This window comes from Clupea harengus, chromosome 12 (assembly GCF_900700415.2).
Source record: "Clupea harengus chromosome 12, Ch_v2.0.2, whole genome shotgun sequence".
Classification (NCBI taxonomy): Eukaryota; Metazoa; Chordata; class Actinopteri; order Clupeiformes; family Clupeidae; genus Clupea; species Clupea harengus.
Window position 1 is genome coordinate 15,055,602 of NC_045163.1, and position 20,345 is coordinate 15,075,946.

At 43.7% G+C, this 20,345-nt stretch overlaps 1 protein-coding gene across 1 annotated transcript in view; it reads left to right on the plus strand.

Annotated features, from left to right (window-relative positions):
* The window catches only part of gnaz (guanine nucleotide binding protein (G protein), alpha z polypeptide), a 41,365-nt gene extending 27,969 nt beyond the window's left edge, over nt 1-13,396 (plus strand). The window contains exons 2-3 of the mRNA XM_012842096.3: nt 1-361; nt 12,819-13,396. The exon at nt 1-361 is cut by the window's left edge and continues 1,196 nt beyond it. Of these exons, the coding sequence (XP_012697550.1) occupies nt 1-361; nt 12,819-13,163 (706 nt within the window). The 3' untranslated portion in view covers nt 13,164-13,396. The remainder of the gene's footprint in view (nt 362-12,818) is intronic.
* Nucleotides 13,397-20,345: the final 6,949 nt, after the last annotated feature.

A 20,345-nucleotide genomic window follows, 5' to 3' on the forward strand; every position in this document is an offset into this window, starting at 1 on the left:
GCTGGAGCTGCAGGGCGTCATGAAGCGCCTGTGGTCCGATTCGGGCGTGCAGGAGTGCTTCCAGCGCTCCAATGAGTACCACCTGGAGGACAACACCGCCTACTACCTGAATGACCTGGACCGCATCTCTGCGGCCGAGTTCATCCCTACGGTGGAGGACATCCTGCGCTCGCGGGACATGACCACCGGCATCGTGGAGAACAAGTTCACCTTCAAGGAACTCACCTTCAAGATGGTGGACGTGGGCGGCCAGCGCTCAGAGCGGAAGAAATGGATCCACTGCTTTGAGGGCGTGACCGCTATCATCTTCTGCGTGGAACTGAGTGGCTACGATCTCAAGCTGTACGAGGACAACCAGACGGTGAGTGACAAGAACGACAACAACAGACACAAACACAGAACAACACATAGAGCAGACGCATAGAATGAACGATACAAAACTGCAGCAACCACTCTTGACAGTAACAGCACCACAAAAAACACAGAACAAAAAGGCTAATTATACAAAAGTTAGTTCAGGCCACACACTCTGATTGGCTGGAAAGCATCTAAGCATTCTGTTACGAAAGCATAGTTTTGTAAGTTATTACCAACATATTTCCTCTATGTACCACCCTGTGTTAGTTGTATCTTGGTTGTATCAAAGCAATGAGGCTGCGATCATTACAAATAGTATTATTTTATTTGATATAGTGAACCTTTTTCTGTGCCCTGGTAGAGTACATTTAACAAGATATTCTAGCCCAAACATGATGAGCCCTGATTTCATTGATGGGTACCGTGGGTGACAAAATCATTTTGCTAATTTCAAAACATGAGCACGATTCCAAGCTCAAACATGGGTGGGTCAGTGCAATGCTGGGGTGTGTCCACACACAGACGTTGGAGTTCCATGTACAAATGAGTTCCTCCAAACCAACACCTTTTCCTGTGAAACTTCTAAATGATTTCATGTCAGGCAGACCTCCCACACAAGAACATCCGTACATCTCTTCTGGTGTAAACCAATCCGCTCTATTGTGGAACATTATTATTGAGCTCCATGAGAATGTTAAAAAGGTATGGTTGAATCATTGTGATTGGCCAATAAAGAATTACTTAATTGCCACATCCATTAATTACTCAACCCATTTATGCCTGATTGCGCCCTGCTTTGTGTCGATGAAATGAGCAAATATAGGTATTCCCGTCGACTGCACGGTTGCTGATGTGCAAAGCCCGTTCGCAGTGCTCGTTGCCCTATGAAATTAAGGCCCTACGTTTATTTAATTTAAGTTGATTTACAAAATATACAAAGGACAAATCTCTAATACTCTATTCTGACCACTTTGCAATTTTAACATGGTTAGCGCAATAGACTACAGGTAGCAGTTTAGACTGAGAAATAAACATCAGCATTATTGACATGGGATTATACAGAGCATTCCCCTGAAGCAAATGTACTGTTTGTTGTTAACATGACAGATGTCCCAAGATGTTTGAAATTGTTTATTGGGGCATGCATGTCTGTTAGACAGTGTGGATCCTGATGTAAATTCCATGTGAGGTACATTTGTTTAATCAAATTAAATTGCGATTCATGCAATTAAATTAAATTACTGTAACAGTTTAAGGGAATTTCACATGGCATGGATTTGCTGAGGGCCTGGCATCCAGTGGTCAACCTAAAGTCACGCTGCACTCAATATGATAATCCATCAAATACCAAACCCTTCAATCCAGCGGAATCAGACTCCAGGAGGTCTCAGTGTCTCAGACTCCATTCAAGGTCTCAGTGTCTCACATTGCTTTCAAGAGCCATATCTGCTACCTGTAAGTTGTGAGTTGGAATGATGCTGTTATTCAGCTCCTCGCCTTTTTTACTAGTCACAGTGTGACCATTCAAATATAACAGTAAGTGTCTGATTGTAGTGCTTAGGAATTACACAAGATGAGAGCAGCTCCAGACTAATACTAAGCTGTGCTTGATGAGAAACCTGCTTGGGCTAAACAGTTCACTGATAGAGACACGCTGCGGACCCTTACTCCCCCTCCACACACACACTCACACACATCCATCCATCTGTCTTTTTCACTTGCACACACACACACACACACACACACACACACACACACACACACACACACACACACACACACACACACACACACACACCCTCTGGCAACAGCTTAAATTCTCATACGTCAAATGTGCATACCATCAACAAAGAGAGCCACTGTTTACTAATGGCTTGATTTGGATGTGGTATCTCTCCCATGGCACAGGAACAGGCTCAGATAGCTGTATGGGTGAGAGTTGGGGGGGTTGTTTTCTGGGTGTGTGTGTCTGTGTGTCGGCCATGTTCAATGATGTACGGCCCAGATAACGCAGAAGAGCCCACGTGAGTCGGATCTTATTCCCCGCTGTGTCATTGGTGAGCTCGGCCCGCTCTGTCGCACTAGAACCTAACCGCGGTTTATCTCGCGAGCTCACACTTCCTCTGTGCCATCCTCACCAGGACATGGCAGACACACGCACACACAGACGCACACAGACACGCACGCACGCGCACACACACACACACACACACACACACACACATCAACAAAGACAGACACACACATCACTGACCCCATAAAGGGCTGAAACAGAGCATTGCATCTCACACACACACACACACATGCACCGAATACACACACACATAAACACAAATTATAATCCCAACATACACAGACACAAAACCACCCCTTCCCCACCGCCGCTGCCACCACCAAAACTTTCCCTATATTACCTGCGGCACATATTGAACCCCTGTCCTGGTGACACTCCGGACCCTCTGTGGCTGGCAATTAAGGCGAATCCCGTTTCATCTTCTCTGCGACATGGAGCAACATTCCGAAGGGCACATCAGCATGGAGTATCAATTAGCGTGTGCGGGTTATAAATAAAGCGGGGTGGCGAGAGGCGGGGGGTGGAAGCGCACCGGAGTGATAATTGAGTTCAGAGTGTCGAGGTGTCAGAGTGTACCTGCGAGAATTCCCCCACAGCACAAAGGACACTGTGTGTGTGTCTGTGTGTGTGTGTGTGTGTGTGTGTGTGTGTGTGTGTGTAAGCACAAGGGACACTGTCAGCAGTGCCAAGAGCCAGGAAGGAAGTGAAAATAAGTTTCGCTTTTTTTTTAATGTATGTGTGTCTGTGTCTGTGTGCGTTTGTGTGTGTCTCTGTGCACCCTTGGGGTGTGTGTAAGTATATCTACATATGTGTGCGTAGGTGTGGGTATATCTATGTGTGTGCTTGGTGTATGATATGTACACTATATAAGTGTGAGTGGTGTGTAGCAAGTGTGCAAGTGTGAGTGTGTGTGTGTGTGTGTGTGTGTGTGTGTGTGTGTGTGTGTGTGTGTGTGTGTGTGTGTGTGTGTGTGTGTGTGTGTGTGTGTGTGTGAGAAAGAGAGATGGATGGAGGGAGCTATCTCGAGGTGGAGAAAATTAAGAGAGGAAATTAGATCCCCTCACCTCTCACACACACACACGCACACAGACTCACACACGCGCACACACACACATTCAGACTCAGTGAGTCTTTGATGAGGGAGGATGTAAGATGAAAGACAAGCTACTGACAACTACGGTTAATGATACAGTAGCTTCTGAAAATGTCTGCTCTTGCGCATTATTCATGTCCAGTATCTTTACTCTTCACAAGGTTAGTCACTTATAATACACTCTCGGCGTACTCTCAGTATGGCTGTAGGCCTTTCCACTGGTGTTAAGTTATAAAAAATGGTATGAGAATCTCACAATACTGAGGAAAGTATTGAAAAGAGAATACCTTTTTTTAATTAACAAAACTGTACGGATTGGGATTTGCTTGGGGTGGTGGAGGCATTTCTTCTGTTACATCCTAGAGCTCTTTTGTATGCAAAAAATAACAAAAGAATTAAATTCACTAAACTCTCTCACTCACTCATTCACTTATTCACTGACACCCACTCACTCACTCATTTACTGACACACTCACTAACGTATTATCTCACTCACTCACCCACCCACTCACTCACTCCTTCTCACTCATGTACTGACACACCCGTATGACGTATTCACTGACGTATTCACTCACTCCTTCTCTCACTCACTCATTTACTGACACACCCACTAACGTATTCACTCACTCATTCACTCACCTCATTTAGTGGGTATGGCATCACTGTAGGTAATATGTATGTGTGTGCCTCCAAAAAAAAATTATAATTAACAAAGCAGGGGTTGTTAAAAAAAAGGAAAACGAGGTGATAGAGAGAGAGAGAGAGAGAGAGAGAGAGGTGGGAACGACAGAAAGAGAAGCTGAGAGGAGCAGATGGGGAAGAGGAGAGAGAGGACAGAGTGATAATGAAAAATGGGCGTTCACAGACGCACACACACATGTGTGTATGCATATACACACACGTGTGTGTATGCATATACACACACACACAGACTCACACGCATGTGTGCACATTTACACAAACACACACACACACACAATCACAGGTGAGTACATCCAGTAAACTGCAAATTAACGTTAAGCCGCCCTAGCCGAGCGCTAGTTTGTGTGCTGACTAATAGATGACTAATAAATGTAAGAGTGAATGGCGCTAGTGCCCAGCGGTGTGATGGAGAGCTTCCCCGCATGGCTCTAAGTGTTGTGGATGGCTGCACGTTTACTCTTTGACAAGGCCAGACCACACACAGTTATCCATGCAGAGCATGTCGAGGCACTGAAGCACTGAGGGATGTCATTTTGCACTCAGTGTAAAATAGTTGGCTGACGACTGGAGGGTTGGGCTTTGGCTGCACTGCATAATTTGTAAATCAGGTGGTCCCAGAGCACAGAGAGGGTGCTGTTCCGGCGGGTCAAGGGAGAGAAAAAGTCACGGAACCAACAAGAAACCGAACTATATGATGCATTCTGCCTGTAATCCTATTGATCTTCTCCACTCCGTTTCGGCCCCATCACAGCGCGGCACCTACACACAACAAACCGACTGACCTACTAGTTTAAGGAAAATTCTAATTTGATTGTCTTTTTGACATTTATTTCCTCCTTGTTGCTGAGGTTCAAACCGCAGTAACATTAGCACTGGTGACGTGCACAAAACTCCACACGCTTCAGGCCTCACTGCATGACCTGAGTGATTGATGTCTCTCGCTCTCTTTTTTATTCAAACAAAATCAGATTGGAGATGCATCCAAGATAGTGATATACGAGTAACCTCAATGGGAAATAAAAGAATGACTAAACTGATAACATTAAATATTACATAACCGTTTTGATAGTGACTTATCCAATCAAATAGGTGCTGGTCCCAACTTGGAAGGTTCCGAATGTTGCTCTGGCAGGATCTGGCACAATGAAGCCCATATGTGACAAAAAGAGAACGATAACCAATATTTCAGGCCGATATTTTTTTTGTGTGAAAAGAAATAGGCTCTAATAACAAAGCATTTTTTGAATAATAACCATCCATGACAAATATTACGATCTGTTTAAAGAACATCAACATGCAAAGTTATGATATTTGTCTCAATTTGGGAAGTCCCATATTCTGTTCTGGCACAAATTAAGCCCTGCTTCTACCTCGTATAAGTCAGGTGTCTGTTAAATTCAAAGTAAAGCTATCACATACTGATTGGAATAAAAGTAGGCCTTCAACATTAGAAGGGTCATTTTATTAAGTTAATAGTGATTACATTTTGAAGCGTGATTGAATTTTTTTCCCCCAGTCCTTTTGTCTGTACTTTTTTTCTTTTTTTGTTGCTCCCATCCCTCTCTTAAAAAAGAGGGTTGCCATGGTAACTGTATCCTAGCAACAGGCAAGGCAAACGCTCCTAATCCAGGGAGGTTGACAATGAGCAGTGTCTATATATGTGTGTGTGTGTGTGTGTGTGTGTGCGTGTGTGTGTGTGTGTGTGTGTGTGTGTGTGGTGTGTGTGTGTGTGTGTGTGTGTGTGTGTGTGTCTATGTTACTGGTCTCTTCAATGAAGATATCCAGGTATGATATGGAGGAGAGGAGAGAGAATGTGTTCTTTAGAGAAGGAGAGAAAGAAAGAGAGAGAGAGAGAGGTAAAGGATCTCAGGTGGATGTCACTGGCACAGGCAGATTGCGCCTCTCTCTCTCTCTCTCTCTCTCTGTGTGTGTGTATGTATGTAAGTGTGTGTTCTGGGGACGCTTGATGTGGAGGCCAAAACACATTTAAACAACAGTCTAGATCATATTTTAATGACATCCTCGATCCTATTCAGTCATAAAATTTGATTTCATGGGCATGTGAACTATGGCAGTCTTTGAAAATCTCCTCTCTGACGGCAAGAGGAAAGCAAATCCACACACTACAAATGAGGACCCGGACGCTGGTCTGTCAGCAGGGTGAATGAATAGCATGTGGTTATTCAGGGGTCCATTTCTGCACCCGTGAAAAGGCAACACACCGTCTGATTTTGTTTTTCATAGCCAGTTGTGTGGTATGAGCAGCATTCAACTAAATGGAAGGTTGAGTTATACAACCGTAAAAGCTTATTTAGCTGTGCATGTTAACTAAAACAATGCTTGGCACACATACTGTATCTGGTATGATAAGAATTTGACTTCTAGGCAAATTAATATTTATTTTTTTAATTAAAACTCTAAGTCAAAATAGAGCATCAGCTTGATCAAATCACGTTAGCAATGTTATTTAATTACTACTCTGCTGGTACTGTTCATTAACTGACATTAAATGTCATTTTTGGCTTCGCTTAAGGTATTGGAGAAAAATAATGTCTTTGAATGAAATGTTTCAGCAATGCTACAGTGGTATCAGACTGACTGGGCAGAAGGAGCTGAGTCATTCAAGGAAGGAGGTGGAACAGGATTACCCGCAAACACCATTTGGTTAAACCAGAAGCATCTTAAGGCATCACATAATCTCTCCTCTTTCCCTTTAAATTCAATGTACACCTCATGCTGACATACTGTATATATCATAACACAGACCCACTATATGCAGCTATTTATGTACTGTGGTTTCTCCCTGTATGCTTTTTACCCTTTTTTTGGAGCGGTGGGTTAAGACACGGCCTCAGTGTCTCATACTGAATGTGGAATAGATAGAATTATGTTCTGGAGAGGAGTCTCCTCACTTCAGTGATTAGTATTTACTGGAAACAAAGCATTAGAGCTCTCTGGAAGCTTCTCATTAATACGTAAGCTTAATTAAGGGTTGTGAGTCTGGAGGGAGCCCAGGGAGACAGAGAGAGAGAGAGAGATGGAGGCTGAGAGGAGAGGGACTCGAAGGGGAGGAGGGATGGAAGGAGCTGGAGGGAGATTGTAAGGTGGGGAGAACTCATGCAGCGCTCTGCTACACTTCTGGGTGTGTGGCGGTGGGGGGTGGGGGGGTGAAACGTGTTCTGGAAGTGGTGGCGCTGTGCCTATCTCTGTGTATGTGCTATTCTTTTACATTCTTTTCTCTCTCTCTCTCTCTCTCCCTCCCTCTGTCTGTCTCTGTTTTCTTATCAGACTGCACTGGTTTATAACACACATGAAATGAACTATACGCTGAGGTTTCACCCAAGAAGCAAGAGGTCTTCAGATATTTAATGTTCACGTCTATGTGTGTCTGTCTGTGTATATCTTTATGAGTTAGTGCACATTGTTGTGGAGGTTTGTGGCTGAATAAGCATCTGCTGGGCATTCAGTAGGCCTATTACACACAGACATTTTGTAAAGGCATTTAAACTATTCTCAACATCTCACATTGTCACATTCCTGTGTCTCTGTCTCTTACTGTTCAATCATCTCTCTCTCCCCCTCCTTCTCTCCCTTTCTCCATCCTGTTTCTCTCTCTCTCTCACTCTCTTTCTCACGATGGATCTTGTGATTTGCTCAGAGCGCCTCAGTGTTTTGTGTAACCTTTAAAACAGCAACCCAGTCATCCTGTCAGGCTCCTCCTTCAGTCACAAGCTGAAGCTACACACCACATGCCTGCTGTCAGTGCGCGTGCCGAGACACACACACATTTACACTTTCTCTCTCACACACACACACACACACACACACACACACACACACACACACACACACACACACACACACACACACACACACACACAAACCCTCGCATGCACACACAGAAACAGGCACTCACCCACACACACACACAAAGACTGGCACATGCATGCTTGAATGCACACACATGCATGCATGGATGCTTCATGGGACCTAGGCCCATTCCCGCACACGCACACACACACACACACACACACACACACACACACACACACACTGTTACAACATATATTCTCCCTGCAGCCTTACATACATTTACATGAATAGCATACAAGCTGATTCCTTAGACCATCTCAGATTGTGCATAGAAATACCTCCCAGGAGGCAGAAATAGGCCTGAACAGCTTAGATAATGGTGCATTTTTGTAGCTTGACGTATTGACCCAACGAGATTTAGGGAGAGGGTCACTTGAAACAGTTTTGGCATCATCTATATTCCTTCAGTCTGAAATAATACGTGTGTAACATTGCAGATATGTGTCAGATACGAGACTATAACCAATACCTTCCCTATGTGGTGATGGATACAGGCTGAGTGAAAGGACCTGACGTGTGACAGATGTTTTCTGTGTGCCGATACTGAACTCCATCTCTCTTGGTACCCTCTCAGGCATATTACTCAAACAGCCATCCATTCAGAAAATTCACTTAGAGCCAATGTCCAGATCCATCCCCTTGCAAAGTAGTTCTGTATTAGTACAATATGTATAGAAGCCATGGAGGCATATGTTTGTAAGAGCTAGGCTAACCACAGGCAGGCTTATATATAGTCCTACTCTATGAATGAACTAGTGGAAAAATGTGTTAATAATACTTAGGGTCATAGCAGGTTTAATTCCCTTGGAGCTGAAATGCGAATAGGTGTTGGTAGTATAGTGGTTAGCGTTGCTGCTTGCTCCTGGGTGTCTTTGTAAGATGCTTTGGACAAAAGTGTCTGCTAGATACATTACCTTTATGAAATCTATGCTTTAGCTGTAAGTAGCTTTGGGTCAAAGAGACGCTTAATGGCTACAGCATGTTTAGTTTTCAACCCTGAGATAAGATCAGTGGAACTCCCCTTATCCGCTGATTCACTAACTACGGTTTCAGTTTCAGTTTCAATTAATATTGCGTGGAAAACTCAGGGTAGCCTTTCCGTACTGCCACACTTTTAATACGAGACTCGTCTTTAAACACATCTCATTTATGTCTGTCCTTGATTCCTCCATCCTCGTTGCATTACGTGTTTGTTTCCTTCATGTGTTCATCATAGGGAGGGGCTAGGACGTAACGAAATGAAGGACGGGAGGGAGGGAAAAGGGAAAAATGTCGTGTACAGAATATTTTTCATTACTTCATCGTTTAGGGTTAAGCAAAAACGCCAGAGATAGAGAGAGAGAGAGAGAGAGAGAGAGAGAGAGAGAGACCACATTCACATCATTTTTATTACTACAGTGCATATTGTTTTAATTGTTTTATTTTATTATTAGTTTTTGTTGCTAATGTCTTGTTGTGTACAATTCATAAATTAAACTTTATCATAAGTATAAATGTACACAAAAAACAAGTTATAGGTGTGCGCCACTATCGATGGTTTCGGCTATCAGCGGTAGACCCAGAACGTATGCCCTGCGGATACAGGGGCCTGACTTTATAGGATTTTTAAAGGGGATGTGTGGCATATTCCCCATTCCAAATAATGTATTTTGTGTTAGGCCACAATTATTATTATTATTATTTTATTGCATTTTACTAGATAGGTAGATCATGGCTTCAGCACCCAGGAAGCACACTGCTAATAAAAATGTATGTATGTGCTGTGCTGAAAGTCACTCTGGTTAAGAGCTTTGGCTAAATCAAGCAATCACGCACACACACACACAAACCCCTATGACTGACTTGTTGATCAGTGGGTTAATTTTTGTCAATATCCACATCCTGTCATATGTTGTGAACTGCTGTACTGTATACAGTACTGTGCTGGTGTGTATATTTACACACACACACACATCTTGGCACTGGGGGGCAGTGGTGCTGTGGTTGTTTGTTATTCCCTGGGAGCGCCTGTTGTTCCTGAGCTCGGGGGACATTTATCAGGGGCTGTGGTGGATCCATTCAGCCAGCGTCCCCGAGAGTATGCCCAGCAGGAGGCGCCGTGATGGAGAGCCTGGACTCTGGAAGGGGAGCGCTCACATATGCATCAGTTTAGTTCACCGGGGGGGAACACTGGTAGTGGAATCCTCACAACAGAACCCATGCAGGGTTCTAACACTTAGAGATAGTATTTAGAACACATAAAAGTGTTCTGCAGTGTTTGGGAGTCTTAGTGGGATCTAGATTGCTAGCTTTAGTCGAACCCTCCATAACACTGACATAACCTTGTTATATATATATATATGTCATTGTAGATTTCAGTCGTAACAGCTCTTTGAATTTTGGATACCGTGTCACATGCTTGTAAGTTGTCATAGCCTCAATGAATGTCATGATAATTACAGGTAATAATAATGGTGTTAGATCACTTGACACTGACTGTTATAATAGTGCCTGACTATTGACAGTGTATGCCATCGATCATGACATGTTTATGACATGGTTATGTCAGTCTTATGATGGAGGCTTCACAGAAAGCCATTGCAGAGTTTTATGGATGGCAACTTATTTTCACCCTGCATTGACAGCTGAAAATGAGGGGCTTGAATTGCATAATATTTGCCTCCAGCTTTCTATACAGCAGCATACAGTATACACATTATATGGAGCAGTTCACTGGCGTCACGACATGGGTGTTATCTCAAGTTCAGGAGGGTGCTTCACTTGTGACAGATATTGCTTTGTGAGACTGTTGGAGTGAAGGGATGTGTGTGTATGTGTGTGAGTGTGTGACCCTCGTGTTACTGCGTTTTTTCCCTCTCCATGCCCTATGACTGACAATGTAAACAGCGTCTCCATGAGAGCCAGTGGCGAAAGTTTATGTAAGGCCCTCTCCTTCTTGGCTGGTCTCCTCGTCGCAAAAGAATATGATGGTTAAAAATCTTAGAGGTAGGGCTTGTTCTGGGACAGCAGGGGTGGGGGTTTGCCTAACTTACAGCTCATGTCTTGAGGTCTGGCAAGTTTGGTTGCAGAGCAATGACATTTTTTTAGCACCCTCAAGATCAGACAAATTAAATACCCAACTCATACAGGCGAAGGTGGAGGAGAACGGGAGCAGTGAGTTGGTGTCCAGCGTGTTCTGTGGTGGCTTTGTGGTGGCAGAGGTTAGGTGGACTTGTCATCGCCACCCACGTGTTTGGCTTGAAGGGCAGGTCGCTCTCAGCAGGCATGTGTTGTCACTGTGGAGCTCAGCTGTTGAATGTGATCGTTAAGCTTAGCTTAGCATGCGCTGAGGCAGCAGTAGAGGAGCTGGAGAAATGACTTCATTTGTGAGAAAACTCAACCGTCCATAAACCTATGTTATACTCTCTTAATTTGACCACATTTTGTGGATGATTTGTCATCCACTCTAAGTTTACAGAAGATGAAAAGGGTGTCTTCAGAACACTTAGGCCTTTATTGTCAAACCCGTCAAGCCGTCTAATGATCAAAACAGATTGTACTGTTGTTTATATTCATGTTTGTGTAAATACAGATTATGCATATCCCTGGAATGGAAAGATTAATTGGCTCTGTGTGACTAAACCATTTTCTCAGCTTCTTCGGATTTTGTAGTAGTCACAGTCATTTTGTTCATGACAAACAGACAGATAACGTATACCAAGAAATGAGGAGTAAGAGGGAAGTATGGCTGAGGAACATAGGATAAGAAAGAGAGAGAGAGAAAGTGAGGGATGTAGAGGGAGAGAGAGAGGGAGAGGGAGGGAGAGAGAGAGAGAAAGTGAGGGAGGTAGAGAGGGAAGAGAGGACGGGGATGTTCAGGACGGGGAAGTTCAAGTCCGGGTTTCTGTCTGAATTAAGCTCCTTGGGCGTGTTGACAAAACACAAGACAGTGAGTGCAGACCTGGCTAGCCCTGTGCTGACTGGTTGTCTTTCTGTGTGTGTGCGTGTGTGTATATGTGTGTGTGGGGGGGTGCGTGTACGTGTGGGATTACAGTAGGTTACATGCTTACCTTACTCTAAGAATCTCCTGTACTTTTTTGGGTCAATTGCAGTGTTAACATTTACACCAGTGGCCTGGTTGGTTCTTGCTATATTCAAGAATGTTACGGCTAACCTGATCCCAAAAGATAGAAGACGAAAAAAAGATTAAAGAAAGACAAAAGAGAATTTCTACTTTTATTTTATATGTTACTTTAAAGTTTCCACATACCTCACTGACTGAGTTACTACACATAAAACTGGATTAAATAAGTGATTGTAAACTGTAGTTGAACTGAGTCCAATTTGATATGTGAATGGTCTTTGTGTTAGGCTCCTCATCTCATTCTGCCTAATACTTAGAGTGACTGCTTCTGACCCTGATGCACAGACTGAAAACAGCACCAAGTCACAGAGTCCTCAGTGCTAAATTATTGCTCCCATTTCTTTTTGGAAAATGGAGCTGCACGTTGAAAGTGACACCAAGGTTTGTGGGTTAAGGGTTAAGAAAAATTAGATGTGGTGTATTTTAGGTCAAGGTACCTATTATCTCTGCCTGCCCGGTACGAGTGGCTTACTTAATCAACCTTGTAAGTTGCGCTTGATTAAACGACTGTTTTTTCCTCTCTTCTTGTTTTCCCCTGCCTTTTCTTCTCCCTTTCCCCTCCTCCTTCCTCTTTCCCAACCCTCTCCCATTCTCAGAGTCGCATGGCGGAGAGCTTGCGCCTCTTCGACTCCATTTGCAACAACAACTGGTTCACCAACACCTCGCTCATCCTCTTCCTCAACAAGAAGGACCTGCTGGCCGAGAAGATCAAGCGCATCCCGCTGACCGTCTGCTTTGCCGACTACAAGGGCCAGAACACCTATGAGGAGGCAGCCGTCTACGTGCAGCGCCAGTTTGAGGACCTCAACCGCAACAAGGAGACCAAGGAGATCTACTCCCACTTCACCTGTGCCACCGACACCAGCAACATCCAGTTTGTGTTCGACGCTGTCACGGACGTCATCATCCAGAACAATCTCAAGTATATAGGCCTCTGCTAGGACATGGGGACTTTTATTGGGGCGGGAGGGGGGGTGGGGGGGCATGAGGCGTTGAGAGGTTGAGGGCAGGGGGTTGGGTGAATTGGTGTGTGTGCATAGATGGGAGTTGGTGGTGGTGGGCGTGATGGTGCAGTTAACTGCTACTACTGGGTTAGGGAGGCTGTCTGCAAAAAGCCTTCCCACTGATGAAGAAGAGAGAGAGAGAGAGAGAGAGAGAGAGAGAGAGAGAGAGAACGAGAAAACAAGAAAACAAGAAAACAAGAAAACAAGAAAACAAGAAGATGAAACCCAGAATGAGTATGATAAAGCTCTGTTGTCTGTCTTGTCCATCTCTCTTTCTCTCTCAAGGTCAAATGTGATTGCTGGGCGGCCAAGGGCGTGGGCGAGGGAGGAGTGATGGGACAGCAACCATCTTGTTTGAGTGATTGATGCAGAAAGCCCAAGGGTCCAGACAGATTTTTACAAGGTTGACATAAATGTGTTTGCACTGAATGAATATATGCTTATGTAGAGACACCCACAGATGCACACACACACACACACACACACACATTCACACACAAATATGGGTGCATGCATGCACACACAGAGAGACACACACACACACACACACACACACACACACACACACACACACACACACACACACACACAAGCCACTCGACTTTATGTTTGTTCACACACAAGGACTTGGGATCAAAAGTCAAGCACCTTTTTGACATGGAAACACTGGAAATTGAAGTCAAGCCACTCACCTATCCCCTACTCCACCCCCACCCCACCCCACCCTTCTCCCAGTGATTGTGCTGCCAAACTGTGGATGCAGCAGGAGCACTTCATCCCCCCTCCCCTATCCCTACCCCACCTTTGGTTTCACTCCGTCTTTTACAGTGTTTTTATTTGCCATAGTTGAGTGAAGCTGCTTTGTGAGATGATATTTAAAAAAAAGAAGAGTTTAAGAAGAGTTTTAAAACATAGTCTCTCCTGATTGAAGATGGGGGCTACCACTGGATTGGCAACATCATGGAGAACAGAGGACTAAAGTCAAAGGTCATGTCAGCTGACTCCATGCCAAAGGCTCCATAGTAACGGTTTAGAGCTTCAGAAATTGTTTCATCATTTTTTTTCCATACACTGTATTGTCAAGGCAAGAGGTTTTTTTCAGTTGACCATTTAACGTTTTATTTCTTTTCAAAGTGTTGTTTTAAAGTACTCATCAGTCCTGCCTTTCAAAGCCAGTGTGAAGATTTCAAAATGAGTGTTAGCACTGGATAGTGTTGAATAGCACAGACCATTCCAGTTTCCAAACTAAAATTAACTGTGCCAATTTTAATGTAAATAAAACAGGCCCACAAATCATGTTATTCTTTTGGTTTGTACTGAGAGAAGCACTCAGAGTTGCATGATTTTCTTACTTTGCCACTTTTAAATTTACAAAAGAATTTAGTTGGACTTGTTTTCCTTTTTATTTTTTTTATTTGTCTGTTTATTAAGACATACCCAAAATATATTATAAGTCGAACACTGTGTACACTTGTACAGATGTTTTTCGAGAGGTATTTATTGAAAAGAGTATAAGTAAAGAAAGAACATAACTGTGCCGTCAGTAAGCCCCAACTTGGAAAGTGAACTTATAGATAATCTATGCGAGAAAAGCTGGAGACTGTAAACATGAAAAAAAAAAGAAAAAATATTATATGAACGAGCAAAAACAAATTTCTTTCATTTCAAAACACACCACGTTTGAATGGACAGTGTCCCTTGGCAAATTGTGTAAATATTCTGTCAGGGTCAACTCTTTTGTGAGGAGCAAATTGAGGATCCATTAGGACGGGCTGAAGGAGGAACGATAGAGGCAGCAAAAGGAAAGAAAAAACAACAAGAGAAGGAAGAAACGAGGGGACCGGCCAGTTCCACCTTCCCTCCCCCTGTCCATCTGAGAGGACTCTAAGGACGCACTCACCTCTCTGCTAAGGGCTTCAGGCTTGACTTGACAGGATGTCCACTTAAAACAACAACAGCAGCAGCAACAACAACCTGAACGGTTTAGAAAAAAAATAATATATATTACAAAAAAAAGAACAATAATAGTGAATAAAAATAATTATGCAAATTGTGCCTGGGCTAAAGATGTTTTTGTGAGGTAGTTTTGGGCGGGGTTGGCGTATATGTGTTTGTGTGTGTGTATGTGTGTGAATGTCTTACTTCTGCACTGCCATGGTTCTCATTAATATACAGCTGTTCATATATATTCCATCAAAGACATTTATTCTGTATCCCTGCATAACCAGAACTGAAATGTGCACCTCGCTCCATTCCATTGACCAATAGCAGTGCCATTATTTAATTTACACCAATGGTTATAATTTTCATACTTTTTAAGTGATAAATATGAGATTCACATTCAACTTATGCCCAATTTTGATAATCATTTGAAGTGGCTTGGCGTTATCATTAAATAAATGATGGAGGATTTAGACATTACAAGTTCTAAGATCCCTTCATCTGATTGTGTCAGTGTTTCTTTCCTTTAAATCAGATATCAGATATTTAGTCACTAGGCAACAGTAAGACAGCCACTTTGAGAAATGTGCTTTTTATGGACCGCCAAACTCTCATCTCAGGCTTCAGTTGAAGGTGAACATAAACTTATAGAGTTCATTACTCCCTCTTATAACTCACAATTCTACCTGAAAGCAGGAGGGGAGTTCTGTGCAGGGAAGTTGAGAGGAAGTTATGCTCACGGCATCGTGTTGCGTTGGGCTTTGAATGATTTATTGGAAGAAGCTGCAGGCCACTGTTCCGTGCTGAAATCCATGGTGATGCAGAGCTGAAGAACCCCAGCAAAGCAACACTCTCTCTATGGTGTAATTATCTGCAATTATATCATGGGTCATTACCACAACATGGTGTCTCTGAGCAGCACCGGCCTCACATACCTGGAACCTCTGACCTGACCGGTTACTGGTCAGTGTGCTTGAGGGACACATTTTAGGTCCTATGTGTTTAAAAAAAAATCTCACTAGTGCATTATGCTAACCTACGATAATACTATTTGGCAATTCAATGACCACATCAAGAGTGAAGTGCAATTATGTTGTTATTAACACATGCATTTATGATAATAGTAATTGAACATGTTAGATTTTTATACAAAGTTGTTTGGTATCTAAAAATGCCAAATGCAGAGCCTTGCTATATCAAACCTGGAACCAGACTGTTAACTTAGAATTCCTCAAATTCTATTTCTTACAGGCATGCCTTCATTTGTAGTTCAAATCCCTCAGTAAGATGGCAATCACATTTTTGTATGTTGTATTTCATAACATGAGTCTTTGTTTGTTCAGAAAAGAAAGAAAGAAAGAAAGAAAGAGAGAGAGAGAGATGTTTACAGTGTCTATAGAGCTTTATTGACCAGAGCCACTCCTTCGAATATCACAAAACAAGAAAGAGGAACCAAATGCACAGTACTACAATGGCTCAGATGGAGGGTTAATAGGATTCAAGAAACTATTCCCAAGAAATGGGCAGGGTTATCCAACACAAAAAGCCAAAATTGCAAAAGAACAGATTCCAAAACAGAAAGCAGACCAGGCAGCAGTAAAAAATCTTCAGGCGGAGGCACCATCAGACAGAACAGGCAGAGGTCAACACAGAAGGCAACACAGGCAAAGATTTACAACAGTCAGGCAGAAGAAAGGTCAGGCAGGCAGTGACCACCTTGACGGACTAGAACGTTCTCGCAGAGAAGCAAGCATGCAGGTTACTATTTAAAGCCAACGGTAATTGGAAACTGAAATCAGGTATAGGCTGATTGAGACTGATTGGCACGCAGGGCCAAGAAACAGGTAGAGAGAGGCAGGGCAAAGGACACACAGAAAACAAGGATACACACTCCAGTTCCTGTTGAGGGAGACAGAGAGACAAAAACAAACTAGGAGGAGGAAGTATAGGCAGAGTCTGACTGTACCCTCCCTTCAAGGGATGCCTCCTGGCATCGCTCCAGAACAAACAAAAAGTGCAAACCAAGCTGGGTGGAGGGGGTCAGGAAGAGGGACACATGTCCAGACGACCAAAGAGCGCAAGAGCCTGAGACCCTTGGTGGATGTCCTGGAGGCAAGGAAGACAGACTGAGGCGCAGGTGCAGAAACAGTCTCAAGCGTAGGAACAGGAACTGACTCGAGAACAGAAGTGAACTCAACTTGGGAACAGGAACTCAACGACAGGTTCAGCAACAGGCAAGGTGCCAGCCTCCTCGGGAACAGGCTCAACAGGCAAGGCATCAGCAGATTCGGCAACAGGCAGGGCGTCAGTAAACTCTGGATCAGATTCAGGAATAGGGTCAGGTACAGGAGAGGTGTCGGTCAACTTGGGAACAGAATCACGGATAGGCTCAGGAACAAACAAGACATCAGCCAGGGTGCTGGGCAACTGGACTTCCATTGCACTGTGCAGCAGGAACTCCATGGTGTCGGGCTGATGAGTGGCCAAGGCGCTGGGTAGCTGAGATGCATGATGTCGTTGAGAGCCATGCTTTCCTCTGGTGAATGGTCTGATAGCCATGCCAGACGAGTTCACCAGAATGGTGACTCTTGGGGATTTAGGAGCCAGCACAACTGTCCCTGTGGTGACTGGATCTAGAGCTGGGAGCCCCGCTGCAAGGAATCTTTCCTCTAAGTTTGAATCTGGAGTAGGGGGCCCTGCCCATGATCTAGAGCTAATGCCTCTGGTTCTAGAGCTACTGAGCTGAAGGGAGTTGTGACCTAGAGCACTGAGATGGAAGAATCAGGCTTGAGGCTATCTGGCTGGTCACTTGCAGTCTGGGAGGTTGACTTGGGGCTAGCAAGCTGTGGGCTAGCAGACTGAGAAGCTGGCTAGAGACGAAGTTGGCCCATTTTAACTACCTGGGGTTCTGGGCCGGAGGCTGGTTGGCTCAGTAACTGGATCAGGCAAGGGGCTAACAGGCCTGAAGCTAGCTGACTCAGGGAGCTAGCAGGATAGCGATAGCTGACACAGGAACTGGGTCCGGCAGGAGGCTAGCCGACCCCATGCTAGGCTCAGCCAGGGAGTTATTGGTCAAATCGAAGAAGACTTGCATGCTCCTACTAAGCTTAAGTCTCAGAAGCAAATCACCATATCTGGAACTGCAATAAGCCAAGCCTTTAAATAAATTGTCCTTTTCATCAACATGCATTCTGCTTTCTGCCGTTCCAAGTCTGTGGAGCCTAAAGTTTCAGAGTGTCCTGAGTATGAACCACCATCCCAAGCTCCTCCATGTGGGTTTTAGTGTCAGTGGGGTCCATATTTTGGCCAGAACTTTGTCATGAAATGAAAGAGAGAGGACCCAAATGCACAACACTAGGTTGGCTCAGTTGGAGGTTTAATTGGAGACAAGTCATCAAAAGCAATACAGTCCAGGGTCATAATCCAGAAAGATACAGAGCAGTCACGGAGGCTCAGTTCGGAAAAGATTCCCAAGATATGGGCAGGGTAATCCAATACAAAAAGCCCAAATTGCGAAAGAACAGATTATTTAGGGTCTGTGTCAAAAAAGAACAAATTCCAAAACAGACCAGGCAGCAGTAAAAAATCTTCAGGCAGAGGCAACATCAGACAGAACAGGCAGAGGTCAACACAGAAGGCAAAACAGGAAAACACTTAGAACAGGCAGGCAGGTAATTAGAAACTGAAATCAGGTTTAGGCTGATTGACAGGCAGGACCAGGAAACAGGTAAAGAGAGGCAGGACCAGGAAGAGGAAGTGTGGACATAAAGCTCAGACATATAGCAGCAGATCCACACTCCAGTTCCTGTAGAGGGAGACGGAGAGACAAAAACAAACTAGGAGAAGCAAGTAAAGGCAGAGAATCTGACACTGAATAAACAGTGTGGTATCTTTTTTAAAGCTTTTACGCATTCTACTGTGTGGTCCAAGCCTGGCTCAGTAATGGGATTATCTGATTGTCCTGTTTCTTAAAGTCCTGTAAATTTCTGAGAACAGCCAAAACATTTAACCTCATACGTATTTTAATCTGGCTGAGTTCATTATCTAAATTACAGTAATCCAATTACTAGCAGGAATGGCAAATTATTGTTCTGCAGGTACTGTGAAAAAAGCTGTCACATGATTTTACACATGATTTTACGCATTATCAGAGTCTTTTCTTTCTTTTCTTTCAGAAAGTTTTTTTTCTGGACCCATCTTTCTTCCAACTTTTCCATGGCACAATTACATTCCTCATTTGTGTTTTTCAGTGAAACAGTGGGTTTTTGTCGTGCATGTCGTACACGTTGTACATTGTCGTGAAAACTTAACTAGGTGAATGAATAACCCAGTAAGCTGGGCGAAGAAGGGCCAGCTAGAATTAGACCTTGTGACAGTCATGAGGAGCTCACTGAAGGAGATGAGCTGGGAAAAAAAGATACTCGAGGAGGGACACAGAGATTGGGAGTGTCCACTAGAGCTATTGAGTGAAATGCACAAATTGAGATGAAATAACTGGAGTAGGGCAACAGTCACAGGCCACTGGTTTTAAAATATAAGATCTCCCCTTTTAAATCAGAAAACCTGCGTGTTTCCCATGTGTAGTGTCTACATAAAGGGTGACCACAACAAGAGAAAACCGTAGGTGTGTGAGTCATTGAGTAAGATAGACAACCTCTGTTTTAAAGCTAGCTCATCACAACAATTACACTCTTTTGTCCCTTGAACTCATATATCGCATAAAATAGAAAAACTCAGAAAAATAAAAAACTGATAGAGATCGTCAATTTGTTAGTGCTTTCATCCTACTCTTCCTAGACACACCAATAATCTTAAGCAGTACATGTCAAATTAGACCATGACACATGATCTTCCGGCTGCAGATGTCACAAGCACCAATTTCTAAATAAGTCTCACAGGAAATGACATACACACACGAGAGCATTCCCTCTACACTGGACACACACATAAAGGTATTCCCTCTCTGATGCCAATCTTCTGCCATCCATGGCTATTTGCAGGCTGGGTGGTAATTAATGGGAATTAATGTTTGGGTCAAATCAATTGGACTTTCTTGGCTATCTTGCAGGGCCTGCATCATCGATTAGTGCTTCTGAAATGGAATAGCACTGAGGGCGAAAGGAGAGCCATCATCTCACTCCGATCAGGGCTTTAACAGCCATTAAGAAGACAGCCAGT